This window comes from Chrysochloris asiatica, unplaced genomic scaffold (assembly GCF_000296735.1).
Source record: "Chrysochloris asiatica unplaced genomic scaffold, ChrAsi1.0 scaffold00145, whole genome shotgun sequence".
Taxonomy (NCBI): Eukaryota; Metazoa; Chordata; class Mammalia; order Afrosoricida; family Chrysochloridae; genus Chrysochloris; species Chrysochloris asiatica.
In genome coordinates, this window is record NW_006408663.1 from 5383393 (window position 1) to 5407878 (window position 24486).

Here is a 24486-nt window from a genome sequence, read left to right on the forward strand (position 1 = left end):
GCAGTTTGAAACTACCAGCAGTTCAGTGGGAGAAAGATGAGGCTTTCTGCTCTCGTAAAGATTTACAGCCTTGGAAACCCTGTGCAGGGTCACTATGGGTCGGAACAGACTCCATGGTACTTAACAACAACAACAACCATTCAATAACTGTAACGAAATCAGCAACAATAATTTCAAATGCTTCCCAGGAATAAGTCAAAGCAATAAGGCAAAGCAATCACCATTATAAATAGAATCATGTAGAAGTGAAAATCTCACTCAAAGGAATATATATCTATTTTATGGGAATTTATAGAGTTTAGAAATCATACATTGACATTGTAGCATTATTTGAGGGCTAACTCTTACGATTCTGAACTAGGAATATTCATCATTTTATATAAAGGTTTGAACTTGACATTAAGTGACTAAATTACCAATTAAATTTTCAAGGGAAACTCTAGTCCACCTAGGATACCTAGGTGTCCCTGTGTTGTACAAGTTGGTAGTTCAATCCCCCTCCTGAGGTTTGTCAGAAGAAATGATTAGTGAGCTACTTATGAAATCTCAGTCTTTTGTTTGTTTTTTTAAATGAAAATATTCTTGCCTATAGTTTTCTCCTAGGCTTTCCTGAACTGCATTCTCTCTTTTTTTTTTAACTTCATGATTATTTATTGAACAGAGGATCTTTAAATGAGCTGCATATAACTGGAGGATCCAATCAGGCTCTCTCTATGGATCCTGCATCCCACTGGTTGTCAACTAAGGTCCAACTATTGCTTGTTCCCCAGTAATTGACTAAATGGAAACAGAGGCACTACAGAGCCCCGAGCCTATCACAAGTGCGACTAAAAGGGATTGCCGAAGGAGTATATTTTTCATGGTGTTTTTATATTAAACATTCAATCACTATTTAGAAAAGTTGATAGAGCTCTACTTTTCTTCACCTCCTTTATCTACTCTACACTCTTGTCTTCAGTAAATGCTCTTGGTTCTAGCATGCTTTCTTGGTTTTATAGCTGGTGACTTGTGCCCGCTGTCTGTTTTTGTACATAGGGTTGGTGCCCTTTATCAGCTGGTGGAGTGTGCTGTGGAGTTGGTTTTGATTCATAGGGACCCCAAATAGTATTTCCAAGGCTGTCAATCTTTACAGGACCAGAAGGCCTCATCTTTCTCCTGAGGAACAGCTAGTAATTTAGAATCGCTGTACTTGAGGTTAGCAGCTTGACTTGTAACCACTACGCTATGAGAGCTCCTTTTATCATGGACAATATTTGGAAAAGATAGGGAGAATTCTTGTTTAATTTAATTTGACCAACACACTTTAAGAACATAATCCTTAAGCACATATGACTTGGAGTCTACATGTAGTGATTAGTCATTCTCTCAACACTGAAGTCAAGTAATCAACAAGCGTCATTAAATCAAAGTAAAAATGGCTATCACTTGGGTTGACTATATATGTATTGGAAGGGGCTCTGGTAGCATAGTGGTTACGAATCGGGCTGCAAACCACAAGGTCAGCAGTTCGAAACTACCAGTTGTTGTGTGGGAGAAAGATGTGACTTTCTGCTTCCGTAAAAATTTACAGCCTTGGAAACCCTATACAGGGTCGCTATGAGTTGGAACCGACTCCACGGCACATAACCACCACCACTACCACCATATATGTATTGGAGTCCTGGTGTGGCACTGTAGGATAATTCACTGGAATGCAATGTCGGTTTGAACTTCAAGGTCAGCAACTTAATAGGTCTTCTAGATTTTATATTCTTTCAATGTTTTCATTAAGAAATAAAAATGTCTTATACCCTTTGGTTGATCGATGATTCATGGAAGGGATTGTAACCATGGCAAGGAAACGATATACAATAGGATCAATGCGAAGCTGATGTCCTCCCATGTAAACTATCACATAATTCACAATAAAGCATTAAAAAAAATTTTTTAAAAATCAAGAAATGCATTACATTGAGCAAAAAAAGAAAGAAAAATGTCTTTATAAGACATACTTTTTTCCTACATACTATTATGGCACTGTGGATCAGCACTGAACTGAGAACCACAAGGTTGGCAGTTCAAATCCACCAGCAACAGCAACAATTATTTCACAATTTCTTAATTGAATATTTTAACATCTTAGCATATTTGATAGACATCTGTATTCCAAAAGAAGCTCTAAATGGGTAATTTTTCCACTTTACATTGACAATAAAATAAAGAGCTAAGCCAATCAATCTAATTTATTCTTTCTTGATATTTGATATAATCAGAGAAACATAGCATGTTGAAACTTTAAGTTGCTAAGCTGTAGGTCAGTACTTTAGCTGAGTCAACATTGATTCTTGCAGAGTTATAAGCAAGGGAAGGCATCATTGTTTACTGGATTTTTCTGGGTATTTGGGAACATTTCCAAATAATCATTGGCTTCTCCCATAATTTGATGATTTCAGCACACAGGCTGGAACAGAGAAAGCACTTCAGTGTGAATTTGTTTCTGTATAGGAAGACCATTAAATACATGTTTGTGTACCTGCAAATATTATAAAACTGTATTGTTGAAATAAGTATTTTACTGAATATCATAGGATTCTGCATTCCAGGTTATTCAATATCAAGTTTATAAATATTCTCAAGATATAGTCTATGAGTTTAAGCCTACTGCTCCTGTTATTAAGTGTCATCACGTCAGTTCTGACTCATAGCTACCTGGTAAAGGGTTTCTGAAGAGCAGTGGGTTTGAACCACGGCCTTGAGATTAGCAGGCCAATGTTTATCCTACAGCACCACACTAAGACTCTTTAAACTTACTTAGTGATAAACCACAGCAACCCTTTGTTTTGTACATAAAGGTGATGGTGGTGGTAGTTATGTGCCATGAAGTTGCTTCCCACACATGGAGACCTCATACAGGGTTTCTGAGGCTGTAAATCTTTATAGGAGCAGAAAGCCTTATCTTTCTTCTTCAGAGTGGCTGGTAGGTTCAAACTGGCGACCTTGCAGTTAGCAGCCCAACTTGTAAACCACTACACTTTGTTGTTGTTTTTAAGTGCCATCAAGTCATTTCTGACTCATAGTGACCCCATATAGGATTTCTGAGGATCTGCTGGTGAGTTTGACACACTGACCTTGTGGGTCCTGCATATTATCCTGCAGTGCCACACCAGGACTCCAACCCACTACACTATCAGAATATAAATAATCCTATATTTTGCTTAGTAAATAATTATTTTTCTTTATATTTCTTTCTACCTTTACTTAAAGCATATTTTATGCTTTCTTGTTGCCCAGATAATACTGTTATTAAACTCCCTAAGGAAATAGAAATGGTCTGTTTTTCCACAAAGAATATCTTATATTTTTCACAAAGGAGGTCTGCATTCAACAAATGCTTGAATGAGCAGATTTTCTCTGAAGAACACACAAATGCAAAGACTAGGACATTGGATAACAATTTTACATCTTGACAGAAGCAAAGTTAGTATAAATATAAATATATTCACATGTGTAAGTATGTTCATATATCGTGTGTACATATGTATGTATAGGAGTGCAGTGGCTCTGTAGGATGAGCACTGGATGGCAAAACACAAGATTAGTGGTTCGAGCTCATCAACTGGTCTATGGGTGAAAGATGAATCTTTTTGCTCCATCAAAGATTTATAACCTCGTAAATGCTATATAAGATAGCTGTAAGTCGGAACCGACTCAGAGTGACCCAATATAGGGTTTCCGAGGAATGACTGGTGAGTTTGAACCACTCACCTTGTGGTTCAAACCCACCTTGCAGTCCTATGCTTATCCTTCAGAGCCACACCAAGACTCCCATATACAGGAGTCCTGGTGTGGAACTGTAGGATCAGCACTGGACTGAGAACCACAAGGTCAGTGGTTTAAACCCACCAGTTGCTCCCTTGAGCTGCTGAACTCGAAGTTTAAACTGACTTTGCAGTACAGCACATTAACCCACAGCACCACACACACTGTATATACATATAGCATGGCACTGTGGGTTGATGTGTTGTACTGCAGAGTATATATGTATAATATATCTATATCTATATATTTATACATACAGATTAAGGGATTTATAGAAATAGTATATCAATCTATAACCATCTCTTATCTTGTGTTCTTTATTTCTACCTGTTGTCTGTACATGCATATCTAGTACAATTCTACATTTGAAGAAAGATGCTGCCCTGTTTAATTTATACCTAAAATTTGAAGTATCAGCTTTCTCCAGTGCTTCTATTAATGCTATCTTCTCTCTATGTTGTTGTTGTTAAGTGCCATTGAGTCAGTTCCACCCACAGCAACCCTGTATAGGGTTTCTGAGGAGTGACTGGTGAGTTTGAACCACAAACCTTGTGGTTCAAATCAACCTTGCGGTCAAGTGTTTGTCCTACAGTGCCACACCAGGACTCCCCTATTTGTTGTTGTTGTTGTTAGGTGCCACTGAGTTGGTACAGACTCATAGCAACCTTATGCACAGAAGAATGAAACACTGCCTGATCCTGGGCCAACATCACTATTATTACCATGCTTGAGCCCACTGATGTTCTGATTATTAATGGATGTTTACAGCTGTTTGTCTTCATTTTGAGTTGTGCCCCATCAGCAAATGAAGGTCCCGCGGGCTTTTCTCCCATGGGCTTTACTCCATTTGCGTCATCATGGTCAACTCTGCTTTGAGGAGACAGCTCTTCCCCAGTCGCATTTTGAGTGCCTTCCCACCTGAGGGGCTCATTTTCCAGCACTATATCTGACAGTGTTTCTCTGCTATTCATAAGGTTTTCAGTGACTAAATATTCTAAAATAGTTTGTCACTCCTTCTTCCTAGACGGTCTTCATCTGGAAGCTCATCTGAAACCTGTTCACCATGGGTGACCCTGCTGGTATTTAAAATACCGGTGGCATAGCTTCCAGAATCATAGAAACTCACAAGCCACCACAGTACGACAAACTGACAGATGAGTTGTGGGGACTCCCCTATAGTACTTCATAATTTTCATTCAAGGCACTTATTATATATGCATAATAATGTTTGTCTCTCACTAGACTATGAATTCAGTGTTGCTTTTGTAATCCCAAGAACTCAACGTACTTGTTGAATAAATGAATTTTTTATGAGTGAATATGTGTATATGTGCACTTGTATAAATATGTATGCATTTGTATAAATAGATACATTTTTCTTGGGACCCATGTATTGTATTCCTATGGTTATATTCTTAGTTTTACCAAATGGCAAGCCTGTGATAAAAACTCTAAACTAAAGCCATTGCCATCTAATTGATTCTGACTCATAGCAAGTCTATATAGGATTTCTGACACTGTAAATCTTTATGGGATAGACAGCCTCATCTTTCTCCCATGGTTTAGCTGATGGATTTGGACTGCCAATCTTGCTATTAGCAGTCCAGTGCTTAAGCCACAGTGTCACTAGAGCTCTTATACATTGTAATAGGGTCTCATCATATTTAGCATCATGCCCTATAATAAAATTTCATCATCTACTTCTGATGATGTTGATTTTTATAATTCCATTATGAAACTCTCTGACATTTTATAATTACTACTTTCTGAGTCCCTGGAGAAGGATATCATGCTTGGTCTGTGAGAAATGGAAAGACCGTCAAGGTATGGACTGACTGCTGTTTGAGGCTGCAACAATGGCCTCAAACCTACTGGTAATTGGGGAGGACTGGGCATTGTTTCATTCTGTTGTGTTATAGGGTGGCTATGAGTCAGAACTGACTCTATGGCATCTAATAGCAATTTCTAGGTAGAATTATTGACAGATTGTATATTTGTTGTTGTTGTTAAGTGCCATCGAGTTGGTTCTGACTCATAGCGACCCTGTACAGGGTTTCTGAGGCTATAAATCTTTACAGGAGCAGAAAGCCTCATCTTTCTCCCATGGAGCAGCTTGGTAGTTTCGAACTGCTGACCTTGCAGTTCGCAGCCCGATTTGTAACCACTACGCTACCAGAGCTCCTTAGATTGTATATTTACCTAAGTTCAATTTGGAAATTTTACTCTTGGATTATCTGTACATTTTGGCTTCATGGATGCAAATAACATATTGTATCTCAAAAAGACAAAAATGAATTAAGTTTTCATAACAAACACAGGGAATTCAATTAAGCATTAAGAAAAGTTTTAAAAGAATTTACAAAAACTTAAGCTGAAGTAACGCTTTTCTAGCTCTCCTGTTTGGCTTTTGTACATGAATGTTCATACATTATTAAATTTATTCAGTGCTTTGATTTGATCCACTCTGCACAATCAGATCCAGACTCTGCATATATTATATAAACACTAGGATAGCATGATCCAATATAAATCCAATACTCTTCAGAGCTTTCTACACACATTAGAAAACGACTGCATCTTTCTTCTGGTAAACTCTTCACAGAGAACAGGAGGCTGTGTACAGTGAGGGAGACATATGTACAAACAAATGTGCTATCTAAGCGCATGATCTTCTTCCATATCTGTCTTCTCTTGCTTCATGGACTGAAAAGATATCCTTGAGATTTGGGGAATTTGGAGTAGGACTTGATTAGGAAAAACACCTGGAATTGCATCCTTGATTTATTCAACAAATATGTATTGACCATTTAATATGCGCCGGGCAATGGTTTAGGTTACTAGGATACCTCAGACCAAAGTGGAACTGATGTACATTCTTGTAGTAGACAAGGAAACAAAAACTAAAACTAAATGAAGAGAGCAGTGTTATGGAGGGAAAGGAAACAAGAGTGGGGAGCAGTACAGAGGGCTGCAATTGGGGAAGGTTCATTAAGAAGTGAAAATGATTCCATATTTAAAGGAAGGGAGAGAAGGCACAAAGAGAAACTGCTGCTTGTCAGCCAAGTCAATTGGGTTGAGGAATAAACATTTAAGAAATGTGCACTATAATTGTGATAGTTTGGAAGAATCTCATTACCTCATTCATTTGCTCATTCATGTTGTTTATTCAACAAACCTATAGCAAACGCCTACTATGTGTCAGGATATTGTGAGGATGGCGCAGGACCGAGTAGTGTTTCATTCTATTGTGCGTGAATTGGAGCTGACTTGACGACACCTAACAACAATAACAATATGTGTCAGCTTACTCCACATGAGAAATATGTGACAATCTGCTTCCATAAAGATTTATAACCTCAGAAAACCTAAGGGACAACTCTATTCTGTCCTGTATGGTCACTGCGCATCTGAATTGAATTGGTTTTTGGGTATGTCAAGTGGAGTGCTTGAGCAGTGCAAGCAGGCTGAAAACCAAAAATTTGGAGGTGTCTCAGAAGAAACATATGGGGATACATTCAGCTACTGAAAATCCTAGAGAAAACAGTTTTACTCTGATACGTACAGGGTCACTATGAGTCAAAACTGGTTAAATGGCAACCAGCCATCTGTGTTCACATATTAAGTATTATTGTTGTGAAGTGCTGTCAGGTCAGTTCTGACTCATACGGAACCTGTATAGGGCTTCTGAGGGGTGGCTTGTGGGTTTGAACTGCTGACCTTGTGTTTAGCAGTCCAGTGCTTATCCTACAGTGTCACACTAAGACTCTATAACTAGTATGTTGTTGTTACGTGTCATTGAGTCAATTTCAACTCATAGAGACCTGTATAGGGTTTCCAAGGAGTGGTTGGTGGGGTTGAACCACCAACCTTGTGGTTACCATTCCAGTGCTTATCTTATAGCATCACACCATATAAAGGGAAAATATTACTTAAGTTCTGAAAAATTTTGCTTTCTACAAAGAAAGGAAAAATGATCAGATCATGTCTAATTTAGGAAAATTTGAAACTGTGAAATTAAAGAGGATCAAGAAGGCAATTTATAAACTATTTACAGACATATCTTATTTTATTGCATTTTGCTTTAGTACGCTTCACTGATAATGAGTTTGTTACAAATTGAAGGTTAGTGGAAACCCTGTGTCAAGCATGTATATCAGGACCATTTTTCTGATTGCACATGCTCACTTTGTGTCTCTGTGTCACATTTTGGTAATTCTCAGAATATTTCAAACTTTTTCATAATGCTATTGCACACTTAATCTACTACACTAAGTACAGTGTAAACATATACATTGGGAAACTGATAAAACTCGGTCTCTTGCTTTATGGCAACATTTACTTCATTGCGGTGGTCTGGAACTAAATATACATTATATTGGAGGTATACCTGTACTTCAATAGAACTAAGGTAATGCCATGGTTCTTAGCAAGAGTATTTTGAACACTACGAACATTTTCCCATCAGTATTTGTGCTTCTTTTTCTACTTATAAATCAGTTTTTCATGATGATGAGGAAATAATAAGTATAATAATAACAGCTAACAGCTATCATTTACTGGGACATCTACAAGTGCTATGCATTTTTTCCATATATTATCTCATTTAATTTAACTCACAACAGTCTTTAGAAAAAACCATGATTAGCCCAGTTTTGCAGATGAAGCAGCCATGATGTTAAGAGATCAAGTAAATTGTTCAGTGTCAAAAAGTATTTTACTGAGTGGCATTAGGGGAAAGATTCTTGAATTTGTCATTTGATGATTTGTACTTGAGCCTTAGATGTAGAAAGCATTGCCTCAGTGGCTTTGGTAAGACCAAGGAGTTTTGTGTTCAGTATAATCAATTTGATCTGTAAGAGAGCTATTGGACAGATGGTGATACCATTTATCTACTGTCTGTGTAAAATGTCTTTTTAAGCGTTGTATGTTCATCATCTTGGAAATTCCACTAGTAAATGAAGTATACCCAAAGAGTGCTTAGACCTGATTCAAACATTTTTGAAGTTGTGCTTGAGTGTGATTTGATTGTTATTGTTGTTGTTAAGTGCTTTCGAGTTGATTCTGACTCATAATGACCCTTAAATAGCCAACCTTGTGGTTCACAGTTCCATCCATGCTTATCCATGTAAAATTCTTCCTAATGGTCTTCTGGGGAGTCCTGGTGGGGCACTGTAGGATAAGCACTTGACAGCAAGGTCAGTTTGAAATGCAAGGTTGGTGGTTCAAAATCACCAGCTGCTCCTCAGAAACCCTATACAGGGTCATTATGAGTCAGATTGAACTCAACGGCACTTAGCAACAACAGCAACAACAATGGTCTTCTGAGTCCTGGTAGCATAGTGGATTATGAGCTGGGCTGCTAATCACAAGGTCAGTAGTTCAAATCTATCAGTCACTTCCTCAGGACAAAGATGAGACTTTCTGCTCCCATCAACCTAGAAAACGCAGGGTTGCTATGAGTTAGAATCCAGTGAGTGCCGTACAACCACCACCATCCTGGGTCTTAGAAGTCATTTGGCTAGGCACTTCATGGCCTGAGGAATACAATCCTAAATAAATTGAGTGTACTATAGGAGTCCTGGTGTGGCGCTGTGGGTTAATGCGCCAGACTGCAAAGCTGTTTGAACTGCAAGGTTGGCAGTTCAAGTTCACCAGCTGCGTCTTGGAAACCCTATACAAGGTAGCTATGGGTTGGAACTCCCGTAAGGATTTACACCCTCGGAAACCCTGTACAGGGTCGCTATGGGTCGGAACTGACTCGAAGGCACTTAACAACAACAACAACAACAATGGGTTGGAACCGACTCGACGGCACTTAACAATAACAGCAATAGAGAAAGTATTAACAGCATTGTCTTTTACTATAGAAGTATTTGAGCATATTATTATCCATTACCTAAGGGGAGTCCTGGTGTGGCCCTGTGGGTTAATGCGTCAGACCGCAAAGTCGTTTGAACTGCAAGGCTGGTGGTTCAAGCTCACTAGCTGCTCCTTGAAAACCCTATACAGGGTCACTATGGGTCGGAATGGACTCGATGGCACTTAACAACAACAACAACTTAAGGAGCTCTGGTAGCATAGTGGTTATGAATCGGGCTGTGAACCACAAGGTCAGCAGTTCGAAACTACCATCTGTTTCGCGGGAGAAAGATGAGGCTTTCTGCTCCTATAAAGATTTACAGCCTTGGAAACCCTGTACAGGGTCGCTATGAGTCGGAACTGATTCCATTACACACAACAACAACAACAACAACAACCAGCACTGGGCTGCTAACGGCAAAGTTGACAGTTCATAATCACCAGCTGCTACTTGGAAACACCTTCTACAGGGTTGCTAGAATTCAGAACTGATTCGAAGACACTTAACAACAACACTGAGGAAGTATATGATGTGCAAACTAGTATCTTGGTTGCAAGTTTTTAGCAGTCTTCATGGAAAAGTGAAGTTTTCTTTCTTAAAAATAATTCAAGAGAATGAATTAAAGTTATGCCTTTTTCCATGGGAAGCTGGTAGAGTTTCCTTTTTCACAACCAGAAAAAAAAATGTTCTTCACTTAAAGCACTGTACACTGGAGTTGACACTTGGCATTTTCCTTGATGGTCATCTGCATTACACCCCCTAATTTTTATTTAGCCAGTTAAGTCTTTTGCCTCAGTAGCTCTGAGACCTACCCCCACCGCCCACCACCGAAACTGGAAAAAAACAAAAAAAAAAAACCAACCTTGAGAAAAATGTTGTTAAGTGCCCTTGAGTCTGTTTCAACTTGTAGAGACCCTGTACAGGGTTTCTGAGGAGCAGCTGGTGAGTTTGAACCACCAACCTTGCAGTTCAAACCAACCTTGCAGACCAGTGCTTATACCAGGAAAAATGTCTCTGTTATGCATGAGAAATTATAATGGATTTCTCTAAAGGGTGACCATCTGTTTCCTTAGGCAGCTAAGAAAAATTTAAGGATGACATGATACCCTAGATATCATGAAGGGCGAGGAATTTAGAGTACAGAAATACACATTTAATGCAAAATGGAAGAGATAAAAGGTGTTTTAACTATTTTCTGTCACTCATGCTGCTAATCAGAACAATTCAGAAATATGATATTTAGATTGCTAGTTAACTAATGGACTGCAAAATTCTTATAGAACCATGTAATCCTGTGTTTCCTTTAAATTCCTTCTGGACCATGTTTGAGAAGCAAATTTCTTAAATTTCAGAAGTATTTCAAGTAACTAATGAAAATTATCAACTTTATTGATTATCTTTGTAACCTTATGACTGATTTTTTTAGAAGATATCTGAAATTATGGCAAATCACCTGGAGTGCTTTCTCTAACTATGAAAATTCAGCCTGAATCAGATCATTAAGGAAAAAACAGAACAAACTTTCTCAGAGGGGGACAAAAAAGTAATAAGAACAGGTGTTTGGGATAATTTTACGCTGAGTTCCATTTATAGAAAGAATTCCTTAATCCTATGTATAAGTTGTATTTCATTATTAACTTCCACAAGCCAAATATAGGCCCTGTAATTCTATTTGTGTCTCTTAAAAACTCTGAGCAGCTTCTTCTAGGCTATCCTGTACTTTCTAAGAATATAAATTTACAATTAAAATGAAGTAAATGATCAAGGCATTTAAAAAAGGACAATATATGTAAATAAGCTGGATGATTCTGGTATCTCAGATCCGAAATTCTCTTGAACTAATTGTGAATAGACTGTATGGGAATGCAGAGACTGGAGCAGCAGAAGTTTTTCTTGTTAGAAAAAAACTTGAGTCTGATTTGTAGACTCACCAAAAGCTATTTAAAAAAAGGTAGCATAGTTTTAAAATAATGCCATACTGTGGGTACTGTTTGGACAAAATCATTTACTTATATTTTATGATACAACTTGGTTATCTATCTACTAATAACTTGAAACCACCGTTAAGGTTTATTTCACAGCTGCTGTTGTTAATAATGACTAAGTTTATCAGTTTAGTGGAACTGAATTCTGTGACTAGAAGTTCTTCATTAGAAAGCTCTATATGTAATATCGTACGGTCTTTGTTTGACAATAGCTTTGAGTCCATTATAGTCATTAGAAGAAACAGCTGACTCAGCAGCTTGCAGAGTAAAATTTATGATTACATAATTCCTTTAAAACTGTTTAGCAGTGAAAAAATAAAGCTTTGGAAACAATCGGAACTGAAAGAAATGTTTCGGAAATAGCTAGGACATACTCAAATCCAGAATTCTATTTTTATAGTCAGAATATGTATAGCAAAATACTTTTGGCCAAATAAACACAAACATTTGACCTTCGCATGTCAGACTTTCCAACAGTGAATGCAGTCAGTTGTCTGAGACTACTACACTTTTGACCTTGGGGACATAAGTTGGTGTTCTTGGTCTCTTGGAAAACTTATAATATCTTTGGCCTTAAACGGAGTTCATCTAAAATGAAAATCATCACATGTTTAAATGGTTAAATTATGTAATTCCTGTTTCAATTATTCAGCATACACGGGCAAGAAAGGAGGGAAGGTCCAGCTCTTTTCGAATTCTCCTTTCTCATTGCATAAGTCTCTTAGCTTTCTTAATGCAAAATGTCCCCTATCTGAAGCTCTGACTGAAGAAATAGCTGCATTGTACTGCAGCCTTAAATCCTGATAGAGCTTTCAGGCTTTAGATTCAGCTGAACTTAACAGAAATATGCAGGGGGCAATATACTGGTCCATAGAAACTACAGCTTTACTAAAGGAGATTGTAATGGGGTAAGCTACTTCTTCCTGAACCATAGCTTGTCTGACTTTCATTTTTAGTTACATAGTTCCTCTTAAATAATTAAACAGTCACTCTGGTAGAATGACCTTACATCTTAAGTTTTACTTCCAATCTCTCTCTTCTCCCCAAATGCATTTAAGTAAACTTCATGCTCTCCATTCTACTTGGAAGGTAGCAACTGTTCTAATAAAGTGCCTTGAACAATCACATCAACTCACTGCAGTTGGACATTCTTAAGCCATTCAACTTTAATTGTCACCAATTCTTAACTCTACTGCAATGCAATAGCTTTCAAAACCCAGGGGGCAGAGCATGTTCACGAATTAGCAGAGAGGAAAAGAAAGTCAATGCAGCAGAACTAAAATTAAGAAACACTAACCTGAGCATCTCAACTCGAAGTAACTAGAAATTAATTTGACTTCCATAAGACAGTCTGTGTTTTCTTACCTTGGATGTGAATAACTCTGTCATAATTCTGAGTGTAGCTGTCTGAGTGATGATCAGCCCAGCACATTGAGATCAGCACCAGAAGAAGTAGGTTCTTCATCTTTATAAAACCCAAAGAATCTTCTTCACTGCAAAGGCATCACAAAGAGGCTTGTGAGATTTGGAACCTTTTAGTGTGTTGCACTGCACAACTTATTGTATCATCATAGAATGGGTCTGTAAAAATGTTTAACCCAATCTGTTCAGAAAGTTACTGTAGCTGTCTTTGAGAGCTGAAGACTGCAGCTTTGAATAATTTCAATTCCCCTTATGTAGTAGAAGTAGCCAGAGGACAAATAGTGTTTAACTCTATCTTTGCAGAATGGTAAAAATAGACATTTAAAACACTGTAGTTTGAAGATAGTGAGAGCCTATTACACAGAAGTGGGAAGGAGTGAAATAGACTTTTTAAAAAGTTAAACCTTCTAACTAGGAAATATAAGTCAATAAAATAGCATTTTGTTGTGTCAATAGATGAATATTTATCACCCGGTCTAATTAGGAGCTGCATTTCAAACCAGAGCAAATAGAGAATATTTGCATGGAACTTAATTATCATCATTTGTTTTACAAGTGGCTTCCTAAGGAGGTTAGATTTGCTTGCTCCAAATAGAAAAACAAAAAACAATAATAATAATAATAATAAAGTAAGCCTGATTAATCAGAAGCAGCACATTTGTTACAGATTCACTTACCATCTTCAACACTGCTTAGGGCTGTGGTGAATAGGTGAAAATTATGTACAAACTAGGTTAGAGTTATGCATGCTGCCACTGCAGTTGCCTGATTGATTTTTCATTCATCTTTCCCTAAAATGCTGACTCTGCCAATTTGGAATGCCAGGTAGGGTCTCTGCAGTCAGCAGAGGCTTAACTGCAGGGAGCGTCCCTGCAGCCTTGCAGGTCAATTAGGAAAATGAAGAACTGAAGTAGACAAGGAGGCAGTCATGGTCTTAAGTGAGAGAGGCAGAGCTATTACAGACTGATGTTTATTGCAAGACCAAACTTGAAAAAAGCGATCACCACCCCCCTTCCAAAGTTTGCCACCAGAAGATCTAGGGATGGACAGAAAAACAATCCCAAATGATACAAACCTTATGACCTTTGCAGTGTTTACCAGGCAAGAATTTCAAAACAGCTTCTCTGTTTTAATGCAGAAGCTGAGGCACATATTAACAAGGACTTTCTTTTTCTCTTCATGCATACAGCAGCCTTAACAATACTTGGCTATTTTTAAAACTGAAATTGCACAGTACTGGCTCCATGCACTAATTTGTTTTTTCCAGGAAAGCCTAATGCCCAGGAATACTTATTAAAGAGTTCTTAGTCTGTTCCTGGACGTCCTTCCAAGGAGCCTCTACTCCAGAGTCTAAAGGATGTACTCTCAGAAGTTCCCCAAGTCTCATGGGACCCAAAACACCTCTCAGCAATTTCTCCTATAAAAAACTGCATTACTGTTATGATCCAGTCTTTCATGCTTATTTTAATTTATTTCACAGAAAGAGGTTGATTGGCTGATTAGCAACTGGAAGAGATCCATCTTTGTGTCCATTCTAAAGAAAGGTGAGCCAACAGAATGCAGAAATTATCGAACAATATTATTAACATCATGTTGTTGTTGTTGTTGTTAAGTGCCTTCGAGTCGGTTCCGACCCATAGCGACCCTGTACAGGGTTTCCAAGGGTGTAAATCTTTACGGGAGTAGAAAGCCTCATCTTTCTCCCACGGAGCGGCTGGTAGTTTCAAACCGCTGACCTTATGGTTCGCAGCCCAATTCGTAACCACTACGCTACCAGAGCTCCTTTAACATCATAGGCACTTAAAATTTTGCTCAAGATAGTTTAATAGTGTTTACATCATTATTTTTACTATGCAAAGGCATTCGATTATGTGGATAATCACAAACTATGGATAACATTGCAAAGAATGAGAATTCCAGAATACTTAATTGCACACATGCAGAATCTATATATACACCAAGAGGTATATCAGGAAAGTTGTGTATCACTGTTGTGTCTTTTCACCACACTTATTCAATCTGTATGCTGAGCAAATAATCTGAGCGGCTGAACTATAAGAAGAATGTGGTATCAGTATTAGAGGAAGACTCCTTAACAACCTGCCATATGCAGATGATACAACATTGCTTGTTGAAAGTTAATAGGGCTTGAAACACTGATGAAGATCGAAGACTACAGACTTCAATGTGGATTACACCTCAACATAAAGAAAACAAAAATCCTCACAACTGGTCCAATAGGTAACATCATGACAACTTAGGGAAAAAATTGAACTTGTCAAGAATTTCATTTTACTTGGATCCACAATCAATGCTCATGGAAACAACAGTCAAGAAATCAAATGATATATTACATTGGGCAAATCTGCTGCAAGGGACTTCTTTAAAGTGTTAAATAGCAAAGATATTACTTTGAGGATTAAAGTGATCTGATGGAAGCCATGGTATTTTTCAGTCTTCTCATATGCATATGAAAGCTGGACAATGAATAAGGAAGACAGAAGAAGAATTGATGCATTTGAATTGCAATATTGGTGAAGAGTATTTTAAGTATCACGGACTGCCAGAACATATGTATCTGTCTTGGCGGAATTACAGCTAGAATGTTTCTTAGAAAGGAGGATGGAGATACTTGGTCTCACATACTTTGGACATGCTATCAGTTCCTGGAAAAGGACACCAGGCTTGGTAAAGCAGAGGGTGAATGAAAAAGAGAAAGCTCCTCAATGAGATGGGTTGACACAGTGACTGAAACAATGGGCTCAAATTTAATTATGAGATGGAGTAGAACGATACAGTGTTTTATTCTGTGGTACATAGGGTTTCTATGTGTCGGGACCAACTAGACGACCTCGAACAAAACAAGTATGTTAGTAACATTTTCCACTTTTTGATATGAGTAATATTTTGAGAATTCAATATGCAATTCACAGTGGTGAATCACTCAGCTGTAATCCAAAGGCTGGTGGTGTGAACCCACCAGACACTCTATTGGAGAAAAATGTGGCAGTCTGCTTCTGTAAAGATTGACAGCCTTGGAAACCATATTATATGCCAAGTTTTGTCCTTATAGCTTTACCTATTTAATTGTTAATTCTCAGAACAACTCAACTGAAGTAGTATGTTTAGGAAATGAAGCCTTAGCATGGTGAATTAAATTTCCCAAGGGAACTCAGCATGTAAAGTCAGGAGCAGGGAGTCTGGGAAGTAGAGATCCAGACCCTGCATTCTCAACTGTTATTATCTGGGTGCTGTGCAGGCTGAGAAGTGCCAACCATTCTGTTCTTGCCAGCTTTCACAAGTCTTTCATGTTTCCTGCCAACTGGAATGCCTCCCCTGGCCTATGGCATGCTGGGTTATAGGCATAGCACTATCCCATAGCTATTATATCACATGAGATACTTGAATCCAAGGACTGGATGGTTTTCTCTCTGCATGCCCATCACCCAGAACTGTACCTGAGTCTTGAAAGGAAGTGTGAATGGATTGACAATTACACCTTAGAGAAACAAGTAAATGCAATTGTAGGAGCCAAGTCTGAGAAGAGTGTAACAGTATTTAAAAGTGTAATGTATTATTTTTGGAGCATGGTGAAGAGTTAAACTTTTTCTTACATTAAGGACATAATGAAATATATTAGGTTTCAATTTGGAACTTGAAATTTGGTTTAAAAATTATGGGAATCAATACAAAAGTTAATAGAAATTGAATGAGCAAAGAAACCACAGTCTTGCTTGACAGAATCATTTAAAGATAGATGGATCTTCTCCTCATTAGTGTCATGTAAGTCTACTGTTAGTTAAAGGCAGAGGAGAAATCATGATCAATGCTTCCCAAATGCTGGTCAGCAGTAAAGGAAAATAATTAAAAACAAAAAATGGAAACAAACAACCATAGGAACTACGACAATATGTTTTTCATTAGGCTAAATTAATTCATTTTAAGGAACTCTTTCTTTCTAAAGCAATTTTTCTTACCTTTTTTTCTGTTAAATGAGTTTTACTTTATGGAATTATAAATTACAGACTTCTAAAATTATAGTGTGTTTTCTATCCTTACTTAGCAACAAAACAAACAAACAAAGGCAACCTTATGTTGGCTCTAGAAGCGTTTTGATTTTGTTGTTGATTGGTTCTGTTTTGGCTTTAAGTGAGGCCACTAGCCTAGATGATGACAAAAAGGGTCAGACTAATTTGGAGTCCTGGTATGGTGCTGTGGGCTAATGTGCTGGACTGCAAAGTCAGCTTGAACCACAAGGTTGGCAGTTCAAACTCACTAGTCACTCCTTGGAAATCCTATACAAGGTCATTATGGGTCAGAACTCACTCAATGGCACTTGACAACAACAACAACAATAGAACCTTTGAATTGTTCACTACTGTGTGCAGGCATGGCTGTGGGTTAATGCGCTGGACTGCAAAGTTTGTTTGAACAGCAAGGTTGGTGGTTTAAGCTCACCAGCTGCTTCTTGGCAACCCTATATAGGGTCACCATTGGTCGGAACTGACTCGATGGTACTTAACAAAAACAACTATCCCAGGATTTTCTATACATACCTGGAGAAAATACAAAAAGTACCTGGAATGCATCCAAATTTCAGAGAGAAGCCAGGATCAGAACAAAATGAAATAACCACCTTTGTTCAATTTTGAAAAGATAACATCATTGAGGGAGTGAGTCTGTTTAAACTTCAAGGTGAACAAACTCTTTCCCCTGTCTTTTTGCATTGTTCTGGGGAGGAACAAGCTACTGGAGACACTAAAGAGCTTTTTTGATACCCTGGATTGAGAAGGTCATAGGTCTCATAACAGTGCCCCTTCTCACCTGGCCCTGATCACACTGTTGCTTCTTTGCCCTTGGTGTGTCCTTTGTCACCTTGATAAACCAGAAAAAATCTTGGACCAGAAGGAAGGAAATATGAATTCAATCCTGTTTACATAACTGAATATGTCAGGTCTCAACTACTTCACTACAAAATAGGAGTAATGACAACTTCTCCCAGGATGAGAAGTGCTTTTGAAAAAGTATGTAAAGTACACAAATGAAGGTACTGTTATTAAACTGTTATGGCTCACCTCAAAATCGATCAATTTTATGGATAAGTGCTAAAACAAAACAGAAGACAGAAACCCAAAGATATCTGCATCTTTAGAGAACTTGAGTCCTTGTATAATCTGCTATTTAGAATAACTGCAGAAGTTAATTCAAAGTCTGGTTTCTGGAGGTGCAGAATCAGAATTATGTGAAAACACATCAGAAGTGCAAATTCTCATGCCCATCATTGATGTACTGAATTCAAAGCCCTAGAGCTGGAGGTAGAGCCCAAGTACCAGTCCTCCTATGCCCAACAGTCCTCCTATGCCCCCACCGATTCTGATACAAGCTCAAATGTTAGAACCACTGATTTATACTTTTAAAATGATCAGGTGTTCCACGTTTTCCTTTTGTGTTGGAGATGAGGGTTAGATAGAGTCTACAAATCCTTGGGAATAATATTGTTATATATTCATTTTGGATTCCTGTTATGGCATTGTAAGATAAGCAGTGAATTGTTAACCACAAGGTTGGCAGTTCAAACCCACCAGTCACTCCTTGGAAACCCTATCCAGGGTCACTTTGAGTTAGAACCAACTTGACAACAACAGTGTTCATTTTACTTCATACATTTCTACAGTGTATATGTGTTTTCTATTTTTAAATATAAACCTTACCTTAAAACCTTGAAAAATAATGTATAAACATTTTAATTATTTTGTTATAATAGTAGGCAGATGGGTGCACTTTTCCTCTTAATTTATTCATTCTTTGTAATGGTGCTATGCTTGTAAACAAATAAAAAAGCAAAGTAATATGTAATCATCTTAGAAAGAATTCCCAACCAAAAATGGTTAAGAACTTAAAAATATGTTTGGTATTAAAAAGAATTATTTCCAACAATGTATTTTCTGTAAGCTCAGGACATCTATCATTTTACAGAACTTGGCACTTTCGGCTCAGCTGGTGAAACATTCCCTCAAACTATCATGTGGTTGTCCTGATATGCTCATTGTCAAAGGGTGAAAAGTGGGTAGGAATACAGTAGCAAATAGGAAAATGATATGGGGGATATTAAGAGAGGAGAAATAAAGACAAAGAAAAGGTCACTCAAAATAAGAGGAAGGACAATAAAGAAATAGTAAGAGAATAATGAAGTGTAAATAACTGACACACTGTCTCTAAATTTGAGGAAATTAAAACGACTGAAATGTATATGTACATTCTCAGATCCAAGAACTTAAGATGGTTTTCTTGAAGGACAAGATTTGTGCCACAGTTTAACATCTATAGTTTTCTTGCTAAGGTGTGGCAGGCTACTGAGGAAAAGAAGCTAGTGTTAGAAACAGAAATGAACAAGGGGTCAGTAGATTTCCCAGTTTCTTATTTGAGCAATGTATTTAAGCAGTATTAAGGACATACATTTCAATTTAATATTTATTGGACTTGTCAAGGCCTGCAGTTATTGCTAAAGTAAGATGTAAGTACCCTTCAGCAACTTATCTAGAAACTGCTTAAGTTTAGAGCAAATTATTTTGAAATGACCACTTCTATTGAGTACCACTTAGTTGCTAATGTTTCCATTATTTATCTGTGATTTGCTTCCTAATTAAAGATCTCAAAAACCTCAGTGAGTCATGGATTTGCACCTTACAAATAAAACAAAACAAATCTATAATCCTCCAAACTAATCAAGCCTACTGCATTCTAGTGATTCTGGCCCCTAAGCACATCTATAAGACAGAATAGAACTGCCCCATAGGATTTCAAGTCTGTCGTGCTGTGGGATAAAGCATTGACCACAAGGTCAGTTTGAACGACAAATTTAGCAGTTCAAACTCACCAGTTGCTCCGTGCAAACCCTATGTAGGGCTGCTATGAATCAGAATGGACTCAACAGCACTTAACAACAACAGTCTTTAAGTAGCAGACCATCTCATCTTTCTTCTGCAGAGTGACTGGTGGGTTCACACTATCAGCGTTTTCGTTAGCACCAGGCACTTTAACCACAGCAATATCAGAATTCTTTTTGAGATCAATCAGAACTCTTTCTGAGATCAATCAGAACTCTTTCTGAGGTCCTCATAACTCCCAAAATACTAACATTTCTATTGTATTTCTATTCTTTCATTTTTATTATTTTTCTTTCTTCTTTTCCCTATATTTTAACATGTTTATTACATCATTTGGTATTAGATATAAATATACGATTTATCATCCACACCACAACGCAGAGTGAGTGAGACAACTATAACCATACTGAGAAAGCTGGCACATGCAAGCTCTGATGGAGAGAAGTGAAGCTATAGTATGAGTGTAGTGGAGGGAAGGCAAAACGGAAAGTTTCATTACCTGTTCTGCTTTTTAACTGAGACTCTAGAAAAAGCCATTCAATTGCTCTGAGTTCAAGTTTTTTATCCATTAATTGGAATAGTTCATATCTATTTAGCCTGATGATTGTGATGATTACATGAATCATAGCTTTACACACGTTAATTGCTTTTTTTTATTTTTGCCATCATTTAAAATTTTCTTACCAGAGTGCTATAGAATAAATACTGGACCACAAGATCAGCTTGAATGAAAGTTGGTTGATTCAAACCCACTAGCCATTCCTTGGAAACCCTATATAGGGTTGCTGTGACTTGGAACTGACTGGAAGGCATTTAACAATAACATCAACCAGAAATTTCAGACCCTATATTCTATTTACCCACCTCTCCTCTTTCAGTTTGTCATACTGAGGTAGCTAGTATGTTGCTATGCCACTGGTATTTTAAATACCTGCAGGGTCATCAATGGTGGACAGGTTTCAGTGGTGCTTCCAGACTAAAACAGACTAGGAAGAAGGAGAGGTAGACTGCTTCTTATGGATCAGCCACTGTGCCAGCAGATAAGCCCCTCAGGTTGAAAGGCACTCAAAATACTATAGAAGAGCTGCCTCGTTAAAGTAAAATTGACTATAATCATATAAATTGAACAAAGATTTTGGGACCTTCATTTGCTGATGGGGCACAACTCAAAATGAGGAGAAGCAGTTACAAACTTCTATTAATAATTGTCATGTGGAATGTATGAATTATGAATCTAGAAAAATCGGAAGTTGTTAAAAATTAAATGGAATGCATAAAGATCGACATCCTTGGCATTAGTGAGCTGAAATAAATTGTCATTGGCCATTCTCAATCAGGCAATCATATGGTTTACTATGCTGGGAATATCATTGAAGAGGAATGGCATCACATTCATCATCAAAAAAAAAAACCAAAAAAAACCACGATCAGTCATGAGGTACAACACTGTCTGTGATAGTATAATATCCATTCACCAGTTAATACCAGTTATTCAAATGTACCCACCAAACACTCAAGTCAGTGATGATGAAATTGAAGAATTCTACCAACTTCTTCAGTCTGAAATTGATCAAACATGCCATTAAGATGTCTTGATGTTTACTAGTGATTGAAATGTGAAAGCTGGAAACAAAGGAAGCATGAATAGTTGGAAAATATGGCCTTGTAATAGAAGTGATGCTGGAGATCGCATGACAGAATTTTGCAAGACCAAAGATTTATTCATTACAAATACCTTTTCTTCAACAACATAACAGGTAACTATATACATGGACCATACCAGATATTATACACAAGAATCAAACTGACTACATCATGTGGCACCATGGGTTAATGTGTTGGACTGCAAAGTTGGTTCAAACTGCAGGCCAGTGGTTCAAGATCACCAATCGCTCTTTGGAAACCCTACACAGTGTCACTATGGTTCGGAACTGACTTAATGGCGCTTAAAAACAACAATAACAGCAATGATGGAAAGATATGGTGGAAAATCTCAATATCATCAGCCAAACAAGACCAGGAGCAGACTGTGGAACAGACCATCAATTGTTCTTATGCAAGTTCAGACTGAAGCTGAAAAAAAAAAAAATTAAAACGAGTTCACAAGAACCAAAACAAAACCTTGAGTATATCCCACCTGAATTTAGATATCTTCTGAAGAACAGACTTGATACATTAGACACTAGAGACTGAAGACCAGAAGAGTTGTCAGATGACATAAAGAACATCATAGAGGAAGAAAGCCAAAGGTCATTAAGAAGATAAGAAAAAAGGAAAAGACCAAAATGGATGTAAGAAGAGACTCTGAAACTTGCTCTTGAGCATAGAGAAGCTAAAGTGAATGGAAGAATTAAGGAAATAAAAGAGGTAAACAGAAAAATTCCATCGGCAGTTCAAAACGACAGTCAAGTACCACAATGAAATGGACAAAGATTTGGAGACAGAAAACCAGAAGGGATGAACACCCTGAGAATTTCTCAAGGTAAAAGAACTGAAGAAAAAATTGGAGGCTTGACTTGCAATATTGAAGGATGACATGGGAAAATATTGAATGAAGCAGAAAGCAGCAAAAGAAGATGGAAGGAATAGACAGAGTCAAATGTATTGGTCAACGTTCAACCATTTCAAGAGCCAGCATATGATAAAGAACTAATGATACTGAAGGAAAAATTGCAAGCTGCACTGAAGATATTGGTAAAAAAACAAAACAAAACAACAAAAAACCAAGGCTCCAGAAATCAGTGAAATATACACTGAAATCTTTCAGCAGCGCTGGAGGTGTTCCTTATCTATGTTAATATCTTGGGAAGACAGCTACCTGGCCAACTGACTGTAAGATATCCATATTTGTGCCCATTCCAAAAACCGGTGACCCAACAGAATGTGGAAATTATCAAACAATATCATTGATATGACGAGTATCAAGTAAATATTTTGCAGAAGATAATTCAAAAACAGTTACAACAGTACATCGACAGGGAACTGCCATAAATGGGCAACTAGGGATATCAAATGAATTTTGACTGAAGGCAGAGAATACCAGAAAAATCTTTACTTGTGCTTTATTGACTATGGAAAGGCTTTCAACTCTGTGAATCATTACAAACTGTGGATAACATTGTGGAGAATGAGTATTCCACAGTACTTAATTGTGCTCATGAGGAATTTGTACAATGACCAAGAGGCAGTCATTAGAACAGAACAAGAAAATAATGTATCCTTTCATCATACTTATTCAATCTGTATGCTGAGCAAATATCTGGAAAAACTGGATTATATGAAGAACGTGGCATCAGAATTGGAGGGAGATTTATTAACATATGTGTCGGAATCAACTTGACGGCACTTAACAAGTACAACATATGTAGATTAAGGAGATCTGGTAGCGTAGTGGTTAAGAATCAGGCTGCTAAGCTCAAGGTCGGCAGGAGAAAGATGAGACGTTCTGCTCCATAAAGATTTACAGCCTAGGAAACCCTGTGCAAGGTCACTATGAGACTCCACAGTACTTAACAACAACAACATGTAGCTTTAACAGCCTTGTTTCTAGAAGCGAGGAAGAAATAAAAGACTTAATGATGAAAATTCGAAACTATAGTCTGGGTTGCCCACAATGTAAATAAAATAAAAATTCCTCCCAATTGGACCAATAAATAATACCATGATAAACAAAGAAAAGATTGAAGCTGTCAAAGATTTCATTTTACTTGGATCCACAATCAACATGCATGGAAGCATCCATCAATAAATCAAGTGATATGTTGCATTAAGCAAATCTGCCGAAAAAGCCCTCTTTATAGTGTTAAAGAGCAAATACATCAATTTGAGAATTAAGGTATGCCTAACCCAAGCCATGGTATTTTCTAGGCCTCATATGCATGTGAAAGTTGGACAATGAATAAGGAAGATAGGAGAAGAATCGATGCATTTGAATTATGGTGTTGGAGAAGAATATTAAAAGACTACCTGAAGAGGCCGTGGAACGAGAGATATCATTGCTGATGTCCGATGGATCTTGGCTGAAAGCAGAGAATATCAGAAGGATGTTTACCTGTGCTTTATTGACTACGCAAAGGCTTTCGATTGTGTGGATCATGACAAGCTATGGACAACATTGAGAAGTATGAGTATTCCAGAACACTTAATTGTACTTCTAAGAAATCTGTACCTAGACCAAGAAGCAGTTGTTCGAACAGAACATGGGAACACTGAAAGTTTTAAAATTGGGAAAGGTGTGAGACAGGGTTGTATTCTTTCACCATACTTATTCAACCTGTATGCTGAGCAAATAATACGAGAAGCTGGGTTCTATGAAGAAAAACGTGGCATCAGGATTGGAGGAAGACTCATTAACAACCTGCGATATGCAGATGATACAACCTTGATCGCTGAAAGTGAAGAGGACTTGAAACATTTACTTATGAAGATTAAAGAGCACAGCCTTCGATATGGATTGCATCTCAATGTCAAGAAAACAAAAATCCTCACCACTGGACCAATAAACAACATTCTTATCAATGGAGAAAGGATTGAA

The 24486-nt window shown here is 37.6% G+C and overlaps 1 protein-coding gene across 2 annotated transcripts in view; it reads right to left on the minus strand.

The window, feature by feature from the left end:
- Positions 1-24486, minus strand: part of HAPLN1 (hyaluronan and proteoglycan link protein 1) — a 124127-nt gene that overhangs the window by 41147 nt on the left and 58494 nt on the right. Inside the window, exon 2 of one of the 2 annotated variants that reach the window (XM_006870601.1) lies at positions 13009-13136. In XM_006870601.1, the coding sequence (XP_006870663.1) occupies positions 13009-13108 (100 nt within the window). In that variant the 5' untranslated portion in view covers positions 13109-13136. Of the gene's footprint in view, positions 1-13008; positions 13177-24486 lie in introns of those variants that run through there. The other variant, XM_006870602.1, reaches the window with a different exon arrangement.